Source organism: Chelonia mydas, chromosome 16 (genome assembly GCF_015237465.2).
Source record: "Chelonia mydas isolate rCheMyd1 chromosome 16, rCheMyd1.pri.v2, whole genome shotgun sequence".
Lineage (NCBI taxonomy): Eukaryota > Metazoa > Chordata > Testudines > Cheloniidae > Chelonia > Chelonia mydas.
Window position 1 is genome coordinate 11,746,388 of NC_057857.1, and position 21,713 is coordinate 11,768,100.

The 21,713-nt window shown below is 45.2% G+C and overlaps 1 protein-coding gene across 6 annotated transcripts in view; it reads left to right on the forward strand.

Annotated features, from left to right (window-relative positions):
• Positions 1-21,713, forward strand: part of LOC102932197 (collagen alpha-1(XXVII) chain B) — a 299,945-nt gene that overhangs the window by 204,985 nt on the left and 73,247 nt on the right. For all 6 annotated transcript variants that reach the window (XR_006286160.1, XM_043530414.1, XM_043530416.1 and 3 more), the window contains 4 exons: positions 3,206-3,259; positions 6,351-6,404; positions 7,141-7,194; positions 10,389-10,442. Coding sequence is in view for 5 of the 6 variants with exons in the window: in XM_043530414.1 (XP_043386349.1) it covers positions 3,206-3,259; positions 6,351-6,404; positions 7,141-7,194; positions 10,389-10,442 (216 nt within the window). In the remaining variant the exon portion in view is untranslated. The remainder of the gene's footprint in view (positions 1-3,205; positions 3,260-6,350; positions 6,405-7,140; positions 7,195-10,388; positions 10,443-21,713) is intronic.

Sequence of the window (21,713 nt, forward strand, 5' to 3'; positions counted from 1 at the left end):
CCTGCTTTATCATGATCATTGAGAATGCAAGTTCCTAAAGTCATGTGACTGAGCTTGACCCCCCGCATCCCTAGTAAAATTATACTTTTACAATCAGTTTGTGTTTCCTCCTGTCTTCCATGGAGCTGCAGGAATGGCTGGCAACATCCTGATTCCAAGGGGGTAGCTGTGCGTCCTGGATGGTAGGCATCGTTTGGGCTTGGCCTGGGTTTGCGTCATGAGGTGATCACGTCTCAGTCTCCTGGCAAGTCGTTGCTGGACTAATTGCTAAAGATAGCATCTCACTCCAAGCTTAATCGCTTCCAATATGCTCTCCACCTTTCCCCAGCTGGCGTCTTAATAACCCACTTTCAATGAGACATCACTCCCAGTTTCAGACCATGATGAACAATTGCACCAACCTGCCAAGTGAGTGAGAACGTCGGGAAGAGCATGTGTGTTTGACCTCTGGCCCTGCCTAGAGATTGGCCTAACTGAGTGTAATCCAAGGTCAGATGTTCGCATACAGGCCCATCCTGCACCTCAGGAAGGACCTCCTGTGGCAGCTACTCTCCTTGCATTTAAAAGAATATAGCCCATGGAGGCATTCAGGGTAATCAGCAGAAGTCAGTAGAGAGACCCCTGTAGTGTTAGACATCTCTGAATAGCCACAGTACTGAGTCTCATACACAGGCATAACAAGGGCTCTTCTTTCTTACTACATGGCACGGCTCTTTTTTCCCCTTTCTTCCCCCTGGATGTGACTCCATGGAGGATGATTACTTTTGGCTCCTGTGGAAGTTGCATAACCTGTAAGCCGACTGCACTGACTGTGATTTGTAACCGGGTGGTATCACTTGATGCTCTCTCAGTGAGCAAAGGTAAACTGAACTGTAAAGAGTGAGAGATTGTAGATATCTGCCATCACTTGCTGGAGACAGACACCAAAGTGGACTGAGAGAAGGTATATTGCAGGAGCAGAGCCCACCTGCCTTTCCTCTGCTGGGAATGAAGGGTTTGAAACATTGACAGGTGATTTGAAAATGCCCCATGCCATCAAAGTGGAATTTACAGGGGTGGAAAAACATAGTGATTTTTTCCCTGACATTCCAGTAGAATGTTTTAAAAAAGAAAAGAAAAGTAAAGTGTGTGTGGTGGGGGGCGGGCTAATAAATGTAAGTCTTGTGAATAAAATAGTGACTCTTCCCTCCCCCACACACATTGAAATTTATTCTGGGTGTTGCTGTGAGTTAACCCTGACATGGATCCTGAGAGGGCAGTGTTGCCCAAATAACCCTCTTCAAACTCACGTGACAACACCAGCCTAAGCATTTGGGGAGCCTGCCTTTGAGTTAATAATGCTTCCAATGTTCATAGTGTTTGGCATCTTCAGATGTGACCGTACTTCACAAAGGTGGGAAATATGGGGGCTAGCTGGGGAAACTGAAGCAGAGTAGTTAAGTGACTATTGCCCAGGTTTGCATAACAAGGCAGTGGCAGAGCTAGGAACAGAACTCGGGTCTCCTGGCTCTCAGTTCACTGGTGCATGCTGCCTCCTTAACATGTTCCTGAATACTGTCAAGATGGTCCTGGAACTTCTGAAGTTCATATCTGGATCCGAACTGCGTGTCTTGCCTCTGTTCTCATAATGGATCAACCCAAAACCCCAGATCTTGAACTTTAAATTTTGATCCAAACTTTGCAGTTTGTGCTCATCTCTGAACATCAGTACCTCTAAAAAGTCCTATCTAAACATGGTGCTATGGAGACATTCATTCACGTCGGGTGGGATGAGGACAAAGGACTAAAGAAAGCTCTTGTCGAGCTGCATTGGGACTGTCCACTGCTCTCTTTATGAACCACATCTCGAAGTGCAGAATTTCCGGAATGGGCCAGTTCATTTTTTGTTCCTCCTCTCTTTACTGGCTTAGGAAATCCCCATTTTTTTAAATTCTCTCCCAGCACCCTACGGCTTCCTTTTCCATATGTTTCAGCTCTGTGGACCACCAGGCATTGGTGTGAGAGATCAGAGAGTCTCAAATTCACAAAACAATTTTAAGCTCCATAGAGGCATCTAACACCACATTAGGGATCTGTCCAAGGAACTCAGTTAGAATGGTCAGACAGTGACTGGCAAGACTTGCTCAGCAACTGCCTCTCAATAGCAGCCAAGGCTCTGTCTATAACCATACAAGCTGGAAAGTAGCTTTCATTCACACCACAGATGCCAGCTATTGGCAGGTTGTGAGGCGGTTCAACATGAGATGAATCCCTTCAGTTATGCGTTCTGAAAAAAGACACAGTATCGAAGCTTGCCAGGATGAGAGACAAGGTGGTTTGCTGCTCCAACAGCCCTGCAATGAGAGAGAAAATAGAGTGTTCCATTTAAAGCAAACCCACTAGAAAATGTTCCTTGTGTTTCTAAAGCTTTTACTGAGTTGGGAGGGTCTATTTTACTCAGAAAACGTGAACAGCATCTCAATAATTTTTAGTTTATACCTTTATGCTGTAGCCATTTTCTTCTTCATAATTAAAAGCAGTTCTGTTTGTTTCTTTATCATCCCAAATGATGTTCATTCCCAAAGATCTTGTGTCTGGGTTTGTTTTTCAAGATGGTTTCTTATTAGTGTGACAAATCTACGGTTCTGTTAACCCCTCCAATTGCATCTGCTCCAGCTTTTATTCTCTATAAATATCCCAACCATGCTGCTCCTAGAATGGCAACACTAGTCAGACAGGGCTCCAAGCAGCTGCTGACTTTTTAATCCTAACTAACCCAGAGCCACGTCTATACAATATGATGGTTAAAATGCTGGTGGCCACCAGAGTCTTGTCTATGCTGGCTCTTCCCCCACTGATATCCCTGGCAGAATTGTGCTGACAGAAGCAAAGTCGGGAAACGTTAGCAACATAAAACCCTCCATAAACTAGGCCTTGCTGTCGAACGCTGTTGGCTGAGTCAGTAATTTGTTCCTGGTATTGTGTTTTGTGGCTCTCGTAGGTGCTAGCATTAAAGTTCCAACTGTCTCATAAAGCAGAAACAGCTGGTTGAATTAGGGACTCCTATGTCTGGGAGCACCGCTACCCTCTGTAGTAGCCAATAAGATCTACTGAACAGCATACAAAGGACACTGGGCTAATTCCATTAGCAAGGAAAATCAAATACATTGTTTACTCTCTGTGGAAATAAAGCAGAAAATTAATTGCACTCTTCTGTTCTCCTCAGGGTCTGATGGGTTTCATCGGTCCAGTCGGGGAACCTGGAATAGTGGGAGAGAAGGTAGGAATGGTTTGCAAACAAATTGGCTATTATATTTTGGGAGGAGAGTGAAGGGAGTATGTGAAATTATTTAACGTTAACAGTTTAGATTTCTTAACTCAAAATGCCATTAAGAATGTTGCAATTCCAAGATGTGATGAGTTAGCCTTGTGCCAGTCAGAAACTTATGTTCTACTTCACTTTAGGGACTGCCACTCCTTCCTCCTTTAAAGGGACAGTCACAAATTTTTTGAACATAGGAATTATTGCCGGGCAGGAGAGGAGTTTCGCGCATTCATTCATAGTCTTGTGAGAAGCCCATAAATAAAATTCCCAACTCTCTTTCCTCTGGCAAACGTTGCCTCCCCTCCCAAGACTGTGACTCAAAGAGAGGTTGAGCTCACCTCATTAGTGCATCAGCATCACTGATCATGTCACTGCATCTCTGAGAATGTGAGGCCCAGTCCTTCATTCTGTACCTCTGACAAAGCAGAAGCAAATGGGAGTGCAGCTTGCAACCTGATCCCTGCATTGCATATCCCTGTGCCCATGCAGAGTTCCCCATGAATGCCATAGGATCTGGGCCTGAGCAAGGCCTTCAGGATTTGTTAGTAAATCTCCGATGCAAAGGGAGCACAGTACTGTAGATATGGAACTAAGCAGACGCCAGTCTTAACACCATTTACATTAATTAGCTATAGAACATGGATGATGTATAAACAGTAGACAGAGTTCAGGTTCTCTTTGTTGTCAGCAAGACCGTCTTATTGCACAGCACACTCTCTAAAAATGCTAACACCTCTAGCATGCTAGAGGTCCAGCCGTAAGCTTAATGCAAATATAAAATGGTACATTATACTGTACGCTCACCCCTTTCATGATTGCTCCTTAGACTTTTGTCCTCTGGGACAAAGTCGTGGTGTCAGGACATCATTCTGTTTGTTGTGTTGTCTTGGGACAAACTTTATTGCTTATATTACACTAAAACCTAGAGACTCCACTGTGGTAGATGATGTACATTCACATAGTGTATGAGACAATCCTAGCCTAAAAATAGCTTACAGTTGAAATGGACATGGCAGACAAAGGGTGGAAGAAAATTACATGTTGCTAACTTCATTTTATACAAAGGGAACGGACGCACGGATTAAGTGACTTGCCCAAGGTTACACAGAGAGTCTGTGGAAGAGCCAGAAATTGAACCCAGGTCTGCTGAGTTCGAGTGGAGTGTCTTAATTACAAAACCAGCCTTCACGATGGAATTTAGCATTTGTAATAAGATGCTACATCAGTGTCAGGACAAACTCAGGCTGTCTTATGAAAATCTGCATTAGGAAATCCTCGGTGCAGCTGAAATTTGTACCAGATCTTTTCTTCTCCCCCAAGGCAAATTTACAGATAACAAAAAGTGACTATCATCATATCAAAGCCTTGGCCATAATTCCAGCTGGCATTCCATTTTAGCGCTTACTGTGTTACTGTGCACTAAAAGAAGTGGGAAGTATGCTTTCATTTGACACAGCTGTGTCGGCGATCTCCATCCAGAAAGCTGCAAAATGTAATGCTGAAGCAAATGGAATCAAACTACTGTCAGAGAACAATGTAGCTAACAGGTCTTTAATAAACTCCATACACTGAGAAAGAAAGCTTGCCATTATCAATTGATTCAGAAGGTCCAGCTAATGACAAGAGCCTCTTTGGATTTGTGTTTAATAGATATTTAGAATCCAGGAGACGTTTTCCCAATACAGTCTAACTATTGGAAGGAAGGTCAGATTTTGGGTGTAATCTACTATATGGCAGTATGTTTGTAACTCCTTCTCATCCCCCTGACCCCACTAGTGTGCACACATACACTGTGAATTTAGGTGTGTGTTACCAATTGAGGATCATAGTCACTGCATGTGTTGCCAATCCATCCAGGCAGGAGTAATCATAAACCTATTGTTAGAACTGTGGATCGAACATCGCTTCACCATAGATTCAGGCAGAAGTACAGTGATGCAGTATTGATAAAGAGTTATAACTCACCTATAAGACTCCTGACTTTCTGTATCTCCAGCTATCATGATATGGAGGAGCCAAGGATATATTGAACGGAGGTGACACGTCTCTGTGTGGTAGCATAAACCTCTAAGGCCAAGATTTTCATAAATGACTAGTGATTTTTGGAGTCCTCAATTTTTGGTGCTGTCTTGAGACTCCTTTTTTAAACAAAAACAAAAAGCCTGGTTTTAGAGGACAGAGGCTCAGCCCCTTCTGACCGTAAGACCCCTTTAAGGTGTCTCAAGTTGGACTCTGCAAAGCATAGGCACCCAACATTATTATTTATTATTTGTCCTTTGGTGGTTCATGGACCAGAAACCCCTGGTGCTAGGTGCTGTACAAACAATGAACAAAAAGATGGGCCCTGCCCCAAAACGCTTGCAATCTACTTTTGAAAATCTTGGACTTAATTTCCAAACATGTTGTCAACATTAATAGTGACGCCTATTCAGAATCCCCACCAAAGCTCCACAGCATTCAGGCCCACGCTGCTCCAAATGCAGCAATATGCAACGCGGGTGAGACTCCTGAAGGGTTAGCAGTTCAGATGGGGAGGTATGGATATACCTTTCTGGGTTCTGTTCCCAGCTCTGGTATGGACTATTATGGGACCTTGAGTGAGTCATTTGCATTTCCTGTGCCTCAACTTCCCCATATTTTCAATGGAGATAATGAAAACCCACCTCTCGGGGGTGCTGAGAATTGATGAAACTGCTGTATGATGCTTTGAGATGCTACAGACACGTGGCCAATTGTGAATTTCTTACTGTAATTTTTTTTGTGGGATATCAGCGGCTGTAACCTGGTGGCCTCTTCGCACTAAACAGTCATTTTCAGCTGACAAACCAGGGGCCACTGTCAGTCCACTCACTGCTACAGTGTCAGAAGGGAGTAGCTGTCAAGCTCAGCACTATTCACGGGCTATTGCAACTTCAAGGCAGCAGGAGCAGTTGAGACAATCTGGATGCTTCATGAGTTTTCAACCACAGTATTGTCCCACCCATTAGCTCATAATGCTCATTAACAAAATTTCTTGCTGTGCTTTGTGCGCCATTGTCTTTCTTAGGGTGACCGAGGCACAATCGGAGCACCGGGCCCACCAGGAGTCAAGGGGTCGATGGTAAGGAGTAAGTCTGCATTCTTTCGCTCACTCTCTGACTAACGGCCTCCCCATCTCCATGGGAAATTACAGCTCCTGCCAGTCTGTCGGGTAAACGCGGATAGCTCCACTTTTTTCCTGCCTGCGTGGAGGTGGGATGGGCATTTGACTAACTGATATCAAACTATAAACATTCCCACCTATCCACCTTAGCAGGATTATCCACACTGGCCACTCTGTTTACACCTCGGTCCACTCCCTCTTTGAAAGCGTGAGAGAACAGTGGTGCTTTGCAGCATGTCCTGTAGGTCAGCAAATGTGGGGTCTGTTTCATGAGGCAAAGATAACTCTTAACTACTAGTATGCTGCAATATCTGAAGTGCTGCTTGTTTGCTGCATTCTGTCTGATGGAAAGGTGTAGTCTAGTGGTCTGAGCGCCAGGAACTCCTGGATTCTTGTCTCGCCTCTGACGCTAGCTCCGTTGGTGCCCTGGGCCAAGACTTTAAGAGCCAGAAGTTCATACCTGCTCGGTCCCCAATAGTCTGAGCTCTTTTGAAAATCTGGCTCCAATTGCAGGTGCTGAGCCCTTGAAAACCTGGACCTCGGGTCTTTTACCCTAGCAGAACTTGCTTGAGCTGGCAAGTGACTGATGCTGCCCTAGCTTCTATCACCCCCTGCTCTTCCCACTGAAAAAGGAAGTAGGTGAAGATTTCCAGGGAATGCACGCCATGTGTCTTCATCTTCCTTTGTCTTTTAGGGGCATCCTGGAACGCCCGGAGGAATTGGTTTCTCAGGAGCTCCTGGACCACCAGTAAGTAAAGCCTAATCATCTTGTAACAACTGGGAAAGAGCGTCAGTGTCTTATATACCTGGTGCCATGGGCCAGACCCAAGGCAGTCCTCTTCCAGTTGGCACTGGGTTTGAATGGCAATTTGTGAATGAGAGAACCTGATGAAGACATGGTACATGGGGGATAAAGAGGGGTGGCATGGAAAGCAATTCTAAAATGGGCCAATACTTATGCGATGGTGAGGAGATGAGACAAAGGAGAGCTCTGAGCTGGTGCAAGAGTCCCACACCCCCACAGAGCAGCTTTCAGGACCAGGGCCTTTGTAAGTGTAAATATAGTCTGAGGGGCTGGTGCTGAGTAGTGCATTGCAGGAGCCATTCCCCCTTGCTCTGTTGGGCCCTGATTCAGCAAACTTGTGGAAGGAGGTTTTCTGAAGCTCCCAGAAGCATCCCACAGTCTCGCTGAGAGAGATTGTGCCAAATGGCTTATTTGGACTCTTGCTGGCAAGCATCTGCCTTCAGCTCTTAATGGGGAATGTGGTCAGGAAAAATGCAAGGCTTGACGAAGTGCCCAGTGTTTGCTTGTTTTCTTATCATGGTGAACTCATCTGGCATTCGTTTAGCATGTCTCCAAGGCTCACAGGTATCCGAAAACCAGCTCGCCCAATAAGGCAGCAAAGCAGTGTGCGTTTAGCAGCTGTGATTGTTGCATTAACCTGGCTGTCAGTGACAATGTTGCAAGTGTTCACATAGCGACCATCAGAGTTTGCTGCAGAGTCACCTCCACTGCAGTACCACTACCTAGAGGCTCTGGATCATAAGTCCCCTGAGGTTTGGAGGAGGATTTAAACATCCTTGGAAAGCAACAGAGGCTCTGGATCCCCGTGGGTCCTAACTTTTGCCGCTCGTTGCTGTCTAATGCAATGGGCCGAAATCCTGCATCCAACCCCTGAGCATTTAAATAGGACCTGTGCTCATTTGTTAAAGGCATTATTCAAGGGATCCCTCTGTGCCCTCTCGGCTGTGGTTCCAGGCAAGGCAGGGGGCTCTCCTGCTGCTGCTTGGGAGCCCTGTGCTGGAATAGGCACTTGTGCAATATACAGAGCAGCTGGCCCTAGTTGGGCCCTTTATCTGGAAGAGCAACTCTGGTAAACCAACAGCTAAAAGAGGAGCAAGGGATTGGCACGAGGGTGGATTTTATTCTGGGGTGAGTCTCATGCGGTTGGCCAGTGCCAGTGCTGGGCCAAAGGCAGAACTGCCACTGCTGGAAGGAAGGCTGTAGCTGGCTGGAAGGAGCAGGGAGGAAGTTGTAGGGGAAGGAGAGGAGCACAGAAACAGATTTCCCACTATGTATGTGAATTTTCACTAGCTGGTTAACTGATTTGTGCTGGGAGTCAGATTTCTGAGGTGAAATGCCCAGTCAGTATGATAATCAAGGTGGGCCATTTCCAGCACAAACCCTGGATTTGTGCTGGAAATGGCCCACCTTGATTATCATACACATTGTAAGGAGAGTGATCACTTTAGATAAGCTATTACCAGCAGGAGAGTGGGGTGGGGGGAGAAAACCTTTTGAAGTGATAAACACCCATTTTTTCATGGTCTGTGTGTATAAAAACATCCTCACTGCATTTTCCACTTTTATGCATCAGATGAAGTGAGCTGTAGCTCACGAAAGCTTATGCTCAAATAAATTGGTTAGTCTCTAAGGTGCCACAAGTCCTCCTTTTCTTTTTGTAAACTGGAAGGGTAGTGGAGGCCATGCAGCAGTGAGAGGACACGATGGCTCAAGGTAGCCCTCAGCAGCGAGCTGCTCACTGGTCCTCTGAGCAGCAGCTGCACTTGCCATGACAGCAGTGTCTGCATTGTGGGTGGGACACTGGCTATGCCTTTAGCCAGCAGACCATGCACCTTTGAGCAACAGTGCCCAGGCCAGTGCATTAGCCGGGTGTACTTCCTTGTGTTTTCCTGAGCACTGGCAGGCAGTCCTGCCTGGCTGCATCTGTGGGAGGGGTTGGAGAAGAAAGAAGTCCTTAAGTTCTGTCCCTCCTTCATCCTTCACAAGAGGGCAGGATCTACAATAATCTCATAGCAAAGAGCTGCCAATTGCGGAAGGATCCAATGGTGCTGCCCTTAGTGACACAGGGTAGCTAGCACCTGACATCACAAGTAGCACCATGGAGGAAGCCAATGGGGCAGCTTGCAGAGTAAGGTGCTACTCAGCGTAAAGGCAGCACAGTCTTGCCCGCTGGAAGCAGCATGCATCTCTGGAGTCCTTGGCGCGAGATTTGCTGCATTGGCGCATCCTGAGGCTGCATTTGCTGCATTGCTGTAGCTCTATAACCTCCTCCAATAACTTGTTTTCTTGCTGGAAAATAACCAGCAGATTCCTCCAGATGAAATGTTTTCTCCAAATAAGCGTTTTTGTTTTTTTAAATTGAAGTCCTATTTAGGTAAGCCAATTTCCCAGCAAGGCCAGGAAATAAAATCAAATTATCTCCTCATATTAAATCCATATTTATTAAGGCCACTGCTGTAGCTCATTTCACCTCCAAACAGTCCTTTATTATTTACTCTTTAAGCAAAACCCATGGCATTTATTTATTTGTTTATTTATTTCATTGTTTGTTCTCAGCAGCAAAAATCTCCAAAGGCCAAAGTAGCTCACTGAGCCTCAGCAGAATTGATGATGGGCTAACCCTACAAGGGGTCAGTTACAGAGGTGTAACTAACAGATAGGAAACTGTCTTCAATTGCAACCCATCCAGGCTTGTAAATTCCCCACTACTCCCACCATCCCCCACTTCTGGTTCTTCTCATGCGTTAATACAGAGGCTCAGTAATAATTTACAAAGTTAGGTTAGTTCAATGTCCCCCATTTCCCTGAAAAGATTTAGCTCTTCGGAATTTTAAGTGGGGAACTCGTTATTCCATAGAATGTTACTCCCTGCAAATGATTTTTAATGGTTTTGTTTTTCCTACGTTGTTTGGGATGGGGTAGGACTTTACAAATCCCAACAGAGTACATCATTTTAATGGTTGGCAATGATCAGAAAAGGGACCCCATAAAATGTGCAGCCGACACATCTGCTCCTTGTGTGTCACAGTCATCTTCTCATCCAGCAGCTACTCTTTTGTTGTTGTTGTTTGGTTGGTTCCTGTGTGTTTTTATTTTGTCTTCAATTTGTTTCCTCTCAAATTCTTTTCTTGTTGTAGGGCCCTGCTGGAGTCCGGGGACCCCCAGGTATAAGGGGAGCAAAAGGCCGTCGGGTAAGCAGTTACTAACTTAGTAACGATTCTTACAACTCTCCTCTCTGACCTTTTGACATAGAGATTTAGGTGGCTAGTTCCTTGGAATAGATAACTAAGGGCTGGAGATGGGATCAGGATGGTGGGATGTTGCTCTTGCTGGTGAGTTACTGAGTGTCGAAGAGGAAAGCTGCTGTTATGTCAGTGAGATAGGTTTCTTAAAGAAGTGAATGCAGGTAAAATATATAAATGGCTCTGTTAGCCTAGAGGTCAGTGTCTTGGCATGGCATTTCCGAGGAAGCCAAGAACCTAAAATGTGCTCATCATGTTTTCCTGCTAGATACATAGGGATGATGGGCACAGCTGGTGAAGATGGTGGGTACAGTCCAGTGATGAAGGATTTCAGCAAGGGATAAAAGCTGTAGCTAAAAGACCAGAGACACTGCCTTCATTTTCCTGGGGGCTGCGGGAGGATGAGCTGAGAGGGGCCGTGTGTAGTGATTTAACTGAAGGATGATAAAGATTGTTTCAGTTTGCTGTCATGACTGCAGGCACTTAACTCCAGCTATGAAATTAGTTGCCACAAAATATTACCAAAGTACAGAGCACCAGCAAGGCTGAAAAATAGAGACTCAGGCAGAGTAACAATAAGGCAAGTGCATCTCATGCTTTCCAGGTTCCTTCCATTTTAGTCTCACTTGGTTTAGTCTCACTTGTTAGCTAGGTTCTGCAGTGGTGGTGAGGAAGATGCATTTGGAGTCATGCTCTAATTAGAGTAAAAGTTCTTTGGGGCAGGATCAAGACTTACCATGTTCTTGGACACAGCCTAGCACAACTGGGTCCCAATTCATATCAGGGCCTTTACATGTTACCACAATACAAAGGGAGACATGAATTCCTATTCTCACTTTGGATAGCTGTTACCTGGGAGTTGAAACTGGCTAGTGATATTAAATAGCATCACTTGTTGTAGCAGAAATACATATTACATAGCATAAATATTTCTGCAAGCTCCATATGCCAGTTAGGAAATTAGAACTTGTTCTTCCTGCTCATGTTGAATGAAAGCCAGTTCAGACTTAGATTGATTTTCCTCGTCCAGTTGATGTGTCCAAAGCATTAGCGGTGAGTGGTTTTTGTTGAGGACCCAAAGAACACAATACATCACGTCACTGTAAGGTCTTCCTTCCAAGGATCGTAAAAGGTTTGTTTTCATATATTTCAGTCTAGGTCTGGAGTAACCCTAAATTCCACTCTCTCTCCCTCGCCACAGCCCACAGCCTATAGCAACGCCTGCCTGGAGAATGTAGGACAGCAAGCACTCGTGTGCATTTCCCTATGCCATAGCTAATCTGTTCTGCAGGCAGCTGGGATGGGGTAGAATGAAATGGGATCACCTGATTAGAAAGTTTTATAACCACAGGACTATGTCACCTTGAATTGTTTTAAGTTTTAAAAGCACTGCTAGGAGGACATAAAATAATGTCCCACTCAGAAGATATGTCATGGTGTTTAATTTTTTGTCTTTGGCTGGGAAAACTAGCTTCCTTGTCCCCCACCCTTGTATTAAGGGAAGCCCTAGTGTTGTAATTCCTGCACTCCTCCGCTCTGAAGAGTTGTCTCGGGAGCTGAGGAGTCTCTGTGTTACGTGGTGTGAATTAACAGAATTGGTCAGTGAATCCGTGAGCATGACTAATGAGGAACTGAAGACATGGATTCCAAGGAAGGTTGTGAATGAATCTGGGAGTTGCCTCAACGAAAGACTACAGAGTAGATCTGAATGAACAATGACATGTGAATGACCCCCACCCCGCCACTTGCACAGGCTCCACAGATATTCCTTGGAGAATATCAAACAGTCTCGTTGGGGTATAAGCCTTCAGTGCCCTGATCCATATAAGGGCAGAAAAGGGATCCAAGTGACTGCCTCTCTCTCTCAGCTTCCAATTCTGGAACGCCAACCCCATTCCATGGAGCCAAGTCAGTTCTTTCAACAGCCAGCTGTGTGCAACTGTGCTACTTGGCTCCTTGTTTGCATGAGGCTCAGACTTGCACAGGATCTTGTTATAGTTCTTACATTCTAGCTGGACTAGATGAATCAGGCCACTGGGAGAGCAAACCACCAGCTTTTAGTTTCTCTGCTGCCCTGATGCTGTCAGAGCTGATTAATAGAATATTTATCATCTTGCAGGGTGAAACACCATTTTTAAGCAAGTGGAACTAGAGTGGCTAATGGTTCATTTACTGTATAAAATGTCCAGTGAGAGGTTTTTCCTGCTGTGGAGGAAGAGATGGATTCTAGAATGGATTCAGCTTTTAAAAGGGCTGGACTTGCTTTAGAGATAAGCTATGGAGTCGATGAGGCCTTGTCTTCAGGCCCAAGCGACTGCGTTAATATATTAAATAAGAACATAAGAATGGCTACTGATGTCTAAGAATGGCTAAATGATTGTCTTGGAAGAAAGACCAAGGGCAGGAAACATTGCTCTATTAGAGTGGGGACGACCCCTTTCTAGAGATGAAACTAACCCTAGTGGTGCTAGAGGCCACATTGCTGGAGCTAGACAAGGAGAAAGCAAGAGAGTCTCAGTCTCTCCAGTGCGATACAACAGGAAGCCAGTTAACTTCTGTAAATCATTAGTACTAGTGCGCTCCCATCCCAGAATGACGTACCGTATGTTATAGAAATTTCATTTGGCATCACTGGGCCAGATTTCCTCTCCAGATTTCCAACCCAGCAGCCCCCAGACCAGTTGTTTTCTCCTTTACGTTCCTGCATTCGGTAATTCCACTCATGCCTGAGGAAACCCAGACTTCAGACCACATCAAAGTACCAAGGACTAACAATGACAAAAGTCACTCTAGACCAGGGAGTGGTGGTGGAGGGAGATGGGGAGATAGTGTCAAGTGAAGAAGCTGTGTTAATGTCTTGATCTCTAGTACAGCTCCTTGTGGTAGTACTTCTGTATCAGCGAGGCATCAGATTATTAGTGTGCTGCATTTGAAGCCAGTGTCTGCTGGTGCTCTGCAGCTAATTTATCTACTCTCACTCTTCACTGATCTTTCCTTTCAAACCGGTTCTTTAGTAGCATATAGGTTGTTATATTTCTTTTATGGACAATACCTAAATAATCTGATAGAGATTAAATCAATGGGATTCTAAAAAGTTTTCATTCTATAGGACTTTACCACAAGGGCTGCTTGTTCTCACAGCTCTCTTGTCTTTGAAATTTTCTGCTTTGCTCATGTCTGCCTCTGTCTCTCAATTCCCTAATATTCCTTATTTGCGTAGTTTCCTTGCCATTCATGCTCTTTGTTTCTTTTAGTTTTTGAGGACTGGGAAATGATCCCCCTGAATGGAATTTCAAACACTGCCCTTCGCAGCATGCTCCATATTACAATTCACAGCAGAGATGTAATTCAATTCAGAATGGAAACATTAATGCAACTCTCTGCCAGATGTTTGTGGATTGCACTGATCCGTGTTTGGATACCTCGTTAAAGTAATTGCACTTTTGAAGACAACATAAGTAGCAAATATGGTTTGGATTGTAAAGAACAATGGAGACTTTTGGGATCTGTATTTAAGTTGTTATAGCTATTGTGCTGTTGACATAAAAATACTGATTGTCAAAAAGAGAACCTTTAAAAATCATAACTTTCCTCTTCTTAGTATGAGAGCGGACTATTGTTCCCTCCAGTTTACTTTTAGCCATCAAATCGATGTTGTACAAGCCTCCGCAAATGCAATTTTTCTCTCTTCTCTTCCTTATGGCCCCAATTCAGAAAAACACACAAATATATGCTGACCTTTAGAATGTGCTTAAGACCATCCCTATAAAGGATAGCACTTACACACATGCTTAAAGTTAAATCAATGGGGATTAAGCACATTTACAGTTAAGTGTTTAGAGGAATTAGGATTTAAATTTTAGGAAGACTGGGATAGCTGGCTTCTCCTCCCTTAACCCCCCACTCCAGATCAGAAAGCAAGACAAGACTGGTTTTCCATTTAAATATTCAGAAGGGTTACATAGCTGGATTTCCTTGATTGGAGGCAGGCAGGTACTAAGTGGTGAATGACAGGATGGCTAGTGGATAACCTAGCTGAAGATCTGATGGTTGAGATTGGGATTGTTTCCAGCTGGCTAATAGGATTCAACTAACTCTCTCGGCCAACATTTCCAAAGTCAGGCACCTAAATAAAAGTACTTGATATGCCAAGGTGCCTTAGCACCTACGACCCTGGCTACAGTCGGGGGAGCTGCAGGTGACTCGCTTAGAAAACTTTAGTGCTGAGCTAAATCTGTCACCTTTTAATAGCTTCTCTTTCTCCAGATCCATGTTGCTCAAAACTTCATCTTCTGAACTGAGGCCTTTACTCTGTGACCTGCAAGGACTAGCGCTTACAGACTGATACTTGCCAAGCTTAAAAAGTGAAGTCAGCCATGCTGGAAATGTCAAAGCAAACATTAAATCAGGAGGGGCCTGCAATGGTTATTTATTTTTCATTGCTCTTCATGCCATCCATGCCACATCCCAGGAACCCCATGGGCAATGCCCAGGCTAACAAATCATCAGAGCAGACACCATGCAACAAATTCAAAAGCAAGCTCCAGCTAATCAGCTCCTCACAGCAGGAATGTGCCTGGTTTCATCGCCCTATCCATGAACTCAGCTCAGACCTGGAATGAGAATCTGCACAGGAAACTTAATATCAATTGAAGCTGTGAAGCTTAATATTAACTGAAGCTGTGACTTTATGGCACGGTCTGTAAACCTCCAGCTGAAATCCATCTGACAAGCCCCTCATCCTGGCCTGTTCTCCCAGCCAAGGTGCCAGTCATCAATTCAGGAATGTTACTCCTTTAACTCAGAGCCATAGTGTGGCTGCCTAGAGGTAACTCAAAAAAGCTGCAGTCTTTAAAAGTCCAGAGGTAGAATTTACAGGGTGTATCTGTATCTCCCAGCTATGCCAGCCAGTGTCAACAAGTCCCCTGCATTAAACAATAAATAGCTAAAACCAGCAAAGATCTAGATATGCTGCATGCTTCAGAACTCCTTACTGATACTTGGATAACTAGACCAATCTCTGTCTAACCACATGAACCCTGCAGCTTGTAGCCTCAGTGACTGCAAGAATTTATCAAACCCTGGTCATTTGCAACATGGTGGTATTTAAACTTAGGTCCTAAAATCATTCCTTTGCTCTTGGGCTTGCAGGGGTGAGTACCTGGCTAGTAGAAGGCAGAACAGCATCTTACTTTGCTCTCCAGTGACCTTTCAGCTGACTGAAAGACCAGCATTAAAAGATGCTGGAATACGGTATGTTCAACCTTCCTTGGGAAAAGGACAGTCACACCATTTTAAGGCCTCTGAAGTGGCAGCAGCAAGGATTGAAAGAGGATGGGGGAAATCTCCTAAATTTCTCTGCAAAAATGAGAAGTATCTGAACTCCTGTGTCCCACCTCTTAGCTGCACTGGGTTATTCCTTGTTAATGTCTGAAAGTTTGTGTAATTCTCTTTGGAAATGTTCCGCTTCCATATTCCATTGGCGAGCCACTGCTTATATTGGGAGTCTCTAACACTGGGCATTACACACTAGATTAATAGCTGAAGACTCAGAGTTTATAAATCATTTGACAGTGGGGTGAGTGTGTCCATGTCCAGTTTGAATGACAGAGGTCATTGGCTCATCCGGTGGCACAGACTGTTCTCAGGGCCTGTTCTATTCAGGTTCTTAATGCCACATCCATCACCTCGCTCCAGCTCTTTCTCATGTGGCTGAATTAGAAATACTTGGAAGAGGAGAAAAAAGGCTTTGCATTTTGAGAAGGCACCTGCTGTTTCTGACCTCTCCTTGCATACCTAGCTGTCCTTCCTGAGCGTGATGGTGAAAGGTACCTCTGCTCCCTCCTTCATCTCCCCAACACTTCTATTGACTGGCTTGTTTGGAAAGAAGGCCCAAGCCATCCTCTACTATCTGGAAAGTACAAGAGCTGGAGAGCAGATAAACTAAAATTCAAGATTCCTGAGAGCTGCTTAAACCCAATGCACTGAGGCACAATTCATCACCCCTGGAACTCTACCATATAAAGCGTCCATCAGGCAGCAATGTAGAAGATGTATGCATTGTGAAATATCTCCCACTTCAAGACAAATTTAAGGATATGGAATAAGAGGCAGGAATCCCCCCAAGGTTTGTGTGACTCTCTCTCTCCATTGTTATATCAAAGTTAGATGGCCTCTCCCTCTGTATGTAAGTTGTCTGCACCTTGCCTCCATTGAAAAAGAAAAATGTAGCTCTCTCTTGTTGAAACACCTTTCTAGGCATTAAGTTCTATTCAGATGGAGTGTTGTCTGCTGGAGGCATTACTCTGTAGCTCTGTTGACTGATATACACTAGAGATGCAAAGTTTGGATCCAAACTTCCTCAATATTCAGATGCTAGGGCTGTTCGCATCTGGGCTTTGAGTCCTTATTAGCAGTGTCATAGTTTTGTTTAGTCTCGGTCTGAAGCTCTCGGAAGGTAGTATTGCCTGAGGCTATGTGCTTGCCAACATTAGCAGTAGCAAACCAACACAAAGGACGGTAAGCAGTGAAGCCTATGTTGACAAATGGGCTAATGATTCTATGTGCGGAATGGGATTAGGGATAACATTTTCAAAAGGGCCTAAGTGATGTGATGTTTTTCAAAATGATTTCGGCGCTACGGGGCATAAATCCCACTGACTTTCTACCCTGTAGTTACTCTTAGGTCTGCATGGGGCCTCCTGGAGATATTAACGAAATGTACCTAAGTAGAACTATCTATCTAGAGTCAAACAAAGCTGAGCAATTGTATTTTGCAGGCTTTACTAAACATTTAGTCAGTCCAGGTCTGGGTGGGTTCCCCACCTCCTTCTCCCCTCACATTGGGTATCACTCTGTGATCCATGATCCCAAAGCAAACATCAGTTAAAATGGCTAAGTTTCACCTCCTTCTGCACATAAACATTTGACCCTAAAATGCATTGTATTATTCCAATTCATAGCAACACACCTTCCACCGCTGGGCCTATGTAACCAAAAGGGCCAGAAGTATAATTTGTTGATTTAAATAGAGAGGAAGATTGGCCTTGTGGCTAGTGCACCGGAGTGGACTCAGGGAGATCTGGTTGGAATTCCTGGCTCTGCCACAGACTTCCTGTGTGACCTTGGTCACATACTTAAAGTTAAGTATGTTCTTAAGTGCTTTGTTGTATCAGGGCCTATAATTCTCTCTGCCTCCTATTTCCCATCTGCTTTCGCCCTCCCACTTCCTGGATCCCAATAGGATTTCCCATCTGCAAAATGGAAATAAATCCGCTTTTACCTCCTATTTTCCTCTTTTGTCTCTTTAAATGATAAGCTCTTCAGAGGTTGTACTGTTCGTACAGCATCTAGCGTGAGGGGGTTTATCTGCTGGGGAGTCTAGGTGCTGATTGATATTGAATACTAAATGAAAACTTAGCTGCTCTAGGAAACTTCACAGCCCCCAGAAGACAACTATGCAGCCTGCCTAGCACATTGTAATGTAGACCCTGCTTACTGCTGCCTGCTGGCATTCCAGTTTCCTGTAGATGCTCCAGGGTTTTCCTCACTTGTCTGTAACTGGCATTGTCAGTAAAAGGGAGTTTCAAAGATTTAACTAATTGGCTAAATGTAGCTTTTCCTGTCAGGGTGAATTAGGGAAACCTCTTAGTCTGGGCAAGATGGAGCTTTCCTGGTCTGTTCCTGAATGCAGGGGCAGTTTCACCTTTTCAGGTCAGATGTTGATGAAATGTTTAGTGATGGATTAACCAGGTGCCTGCTGTGAGGGAGATTGCCCTGCTGGACTCCTGGGTTGCTGGTGACAGAGAACTGCTGGGAAGAAACTACGATACTCCAAACAGTGCTGTGGCCATGCGAGTACTGGCAGGCTGCATTGCTGGGGGTCCAGGCTTCCCTGCCTGAGCTGCAGAGCTATGAGAAGGCAGGCTGGAGCTAGCAGGGGACTCCATCCATTTCAATGACCACTCCCACAAGTACAGTGCCAGGTGACTGGAAAAGGATGAGGGGGGGGGAGGGATGGAATACAACAAGAGATTTGAGAGACCTGCTTGTCTCTGAGGAGAGACTGGCCTTGTAACTGTATGCAACAGCTGGATGAGCAAATGTGTCCGCTATTGACTAACTCCTTGGGAGTGGCCTAAGTGCTCGGCCCAGCTCATTTCTGGTTCTAGTCTGTCTTTGATGCTAGACTTGCGGGGCCTAGTGAGATGGGGGTTCGGGTTAGAGTGACCACACATCCCGCTTTGGCCAGGACCGTTCCTTTTTTAAGCCCTGTCCCCACTGTCCTAACTTTTTTTTTTTTTTTTTTTTTTTTTTTGGCAAAACTGAGCCTTTGTCCAAAAAGTGGGGTGCGGTGCGGAGGGACTTGCGGAGATGGGGGGCAAGTGGAGATGACAGCCCTGTACAAGGGGGGAAGGCAGGGTTCCAGCGACTGGGCATCCGCCTCGTGCGGGAGAAAGGAGGGCCTCGGATGAGCGGCTGGGAGTGTCCCCTTTTCCCTTTGGAAAATATGGTCACACTAGTTAGGGTAGCAGAAAAGTACCGCAGATTTAGCATATCCGGTTCATAGCGGGAGCGCCTCATTTCACTCAATGATTATTCTTTGGGCCACTTAAGGGCTGCTGTGATGAGTGCCAAAGGGCAGTGGGCCCCACTCTTCTGAGCCTGTGTCATGTTTAAAGCAGAGTCACTGAGTGGTGGGCCTCGAACCCTTAGAATCTCTCTGAAGACAGGTGTCCAGAGTAGCTCTCCATCACCAAGATGCTCCTTCCGTTTCCTTGAGAATTTCTGGTTTGTCACCTGGTTTCCTTCGCAACAGATAGGTGTTCTGACAAGGCATCACTGTGCTGCCGAGAGATGCAGAATTCCCACTGCTCCATTTTCAGTGTGATCTTGTAGTTTCCAGAGGTGCAAAAATAGACACTCTCCACCATCGCTGGGGTTTGATTCACCCCTGGCCTGCTGCTCCTCCTGTTTTCAGCTTCCCCAGGAAAAGAGAATAATGGTCCCAATGAGGACAAGGCCAATCCTCAACTCAGACACTCTGCCTGGGGACAGTTTTTGTGTCTCCATATTGATTAATTTGTAAGGAAAACAAGATTGTCTTTCTGCAGCACAGCAAGGATGCTGGAGAAAGCTCTGGCATTTCAGCCATCTGTAGATTAGCTCCTTTGTCCATCTACTGTAACTGGTTTCTGTGCAGATTATAAGGGGGAAGGGACTTGTGGAGAGATGAGATCATGGTCCAAGGAAGACAAGGAGCTCATTCTGATTTTGTGAGCATAGTGCTGAGCCTGACTGTCACAGAAAGTCATTGAGGCCAAGAATTTAACAAGACTCAAAGAGGGATTGGACATTTATATGGATAACAGGAATGGCCAGAGTTGTCATAACTGTTGGACATCGGGATGAGACCTAATGTGGGGGGAGGGTCAGATTATCCCACATCTGCTGCTGCGCCATCTCTTCTTGCACCTTTCTCTGAAGCAGCTGGGACTGGCCATTGTGGGAGAGAAGAGACTGCATTAGATGGACCTCGGGTCTGATCCATTCTGGCAATTTCTATGTCCCTATCAGGTTGGGGGCAATTCTAGGGTGTTGATCATGGTGATAAATTACAGATAACTCCCCAAGGGGGAAACCTGTCTCCATCTGCCCGTCTGTCTCTTTCCATTATCATCATGACCCCTCAGAGCAGAGAAGATGCCTGCCCCTCTGTAGGTCTGAACGTCTCGGATCTCCCTCCCCTCACGACCATCCAAGCTGAGTAATGTTACTTTCGTTCCCTGTAGCAGCTTCTTTTCTTTCCAACATCCAGCAGAGCAGTGTGGCTCTGTCTGAGATCCAGCCACCTTCACGGTTCCAAGGGGTTAATTTCCCTCCGGATGCTGTTTTTTCTTTGTTTGTGCTTGTTTCTCTAGGGAATTCGGACAGGACAGTGATGGATGGATGTGTGAAGTCATGAGTTTGGGGAGGGGAATTCTCAGCCTAACAGGGGGGTTATTGTTTCCAGGCAGCCCAGAGAAGGCGAAAACTCAGTTCACAGAGCTGGACAGTTTGACTTAAAGCACAAGCTGCCTGGCTGCTTGTCCCTTTGTCACCCATTTCCCCAAGTGAAGTACAAATACTGCACTGTTTCATGATCCAGAACAGTTCAAAGAGCAGAGGCGGGCTAAGCAAAAGGGAGGAAAATGGGAATCCAGTGACAGAAGGTTTGCCATTACACCCAGGGAGGCTTTGGTGAACCTTTCTACATGTGGATTTGTATGCTGTCAGTCAAAGGGTGTGTCTACACTTTGAGCTTGAGGAGTCCTTTCCAGGTTAGGGAAATGTATGGCTCCTAGCTTGGATTGAGACAGCTCGCTGAATGTAGCAGCGTGGGCAGTGGTTTTGCTGTTCCCATTTGATGCACAGTGACTGTTCTAGAGAGCAGATTGGGTATACTTTAAACTGTGTCTTATGGGCATGCACTGTGGTTATTTGGTCTCGGGTCTGTTCAGCATAACTGAGTTTGCCAAACACAGTAGAAGTTTTTGCATTATTTTATATTGTCAGTGTTTGCTGTAATAATTTGGCTGTGTTTCCTATACATCTTCTGCTATTACACTGCCTCTCTTTGTGAGTCTCTCTCTCTCTCTCCCCTGCTGTCACACTGTAGTTGCTTTGCTAACATATTGGCCCCTGTTATTACATTTGGCTCTCAGTTTGCATCTCGATTAAGCAAATTGGCTCCTATTTTCTCTATTTCCACTTTGGCCTGGTGTCTGAATTCCTTTCACCATAACATATACACCACAAAGCAATGTTAGAATTATTTATGCTGCAGTAGTGCCTAGAGGCCCAGTCAAGATCAGGGCTCCATTGTGGACATGGCACACGTTTGTGTGGTCTCTCTATCTGTCTTTTTATTCCTACCTGCCACCCCTCTGCCTGTTGTGTGTCAGTGTCACAGAACTTACTCTTGAACTAGGATAGGGATGGGGGTGGGGGAAGAGTTCCACTGAGATCAGCTTCAGTGCTACTCTAGGGATTTTCCACTATGCACAAATGATGCTTTTCTGTTATACCCCTGAAGAATAAGCACATCTCTTTTTAGTCCTGAGCATGACTTCCAGGACGATAACTGTCACGTGCATGCTTTTGTGTAGGTTCTCCGCTAACCATGTTCAGCCTCCTCATATGTTTGAACATCTATAGATGCATGGGGCTGGATTCATCCCC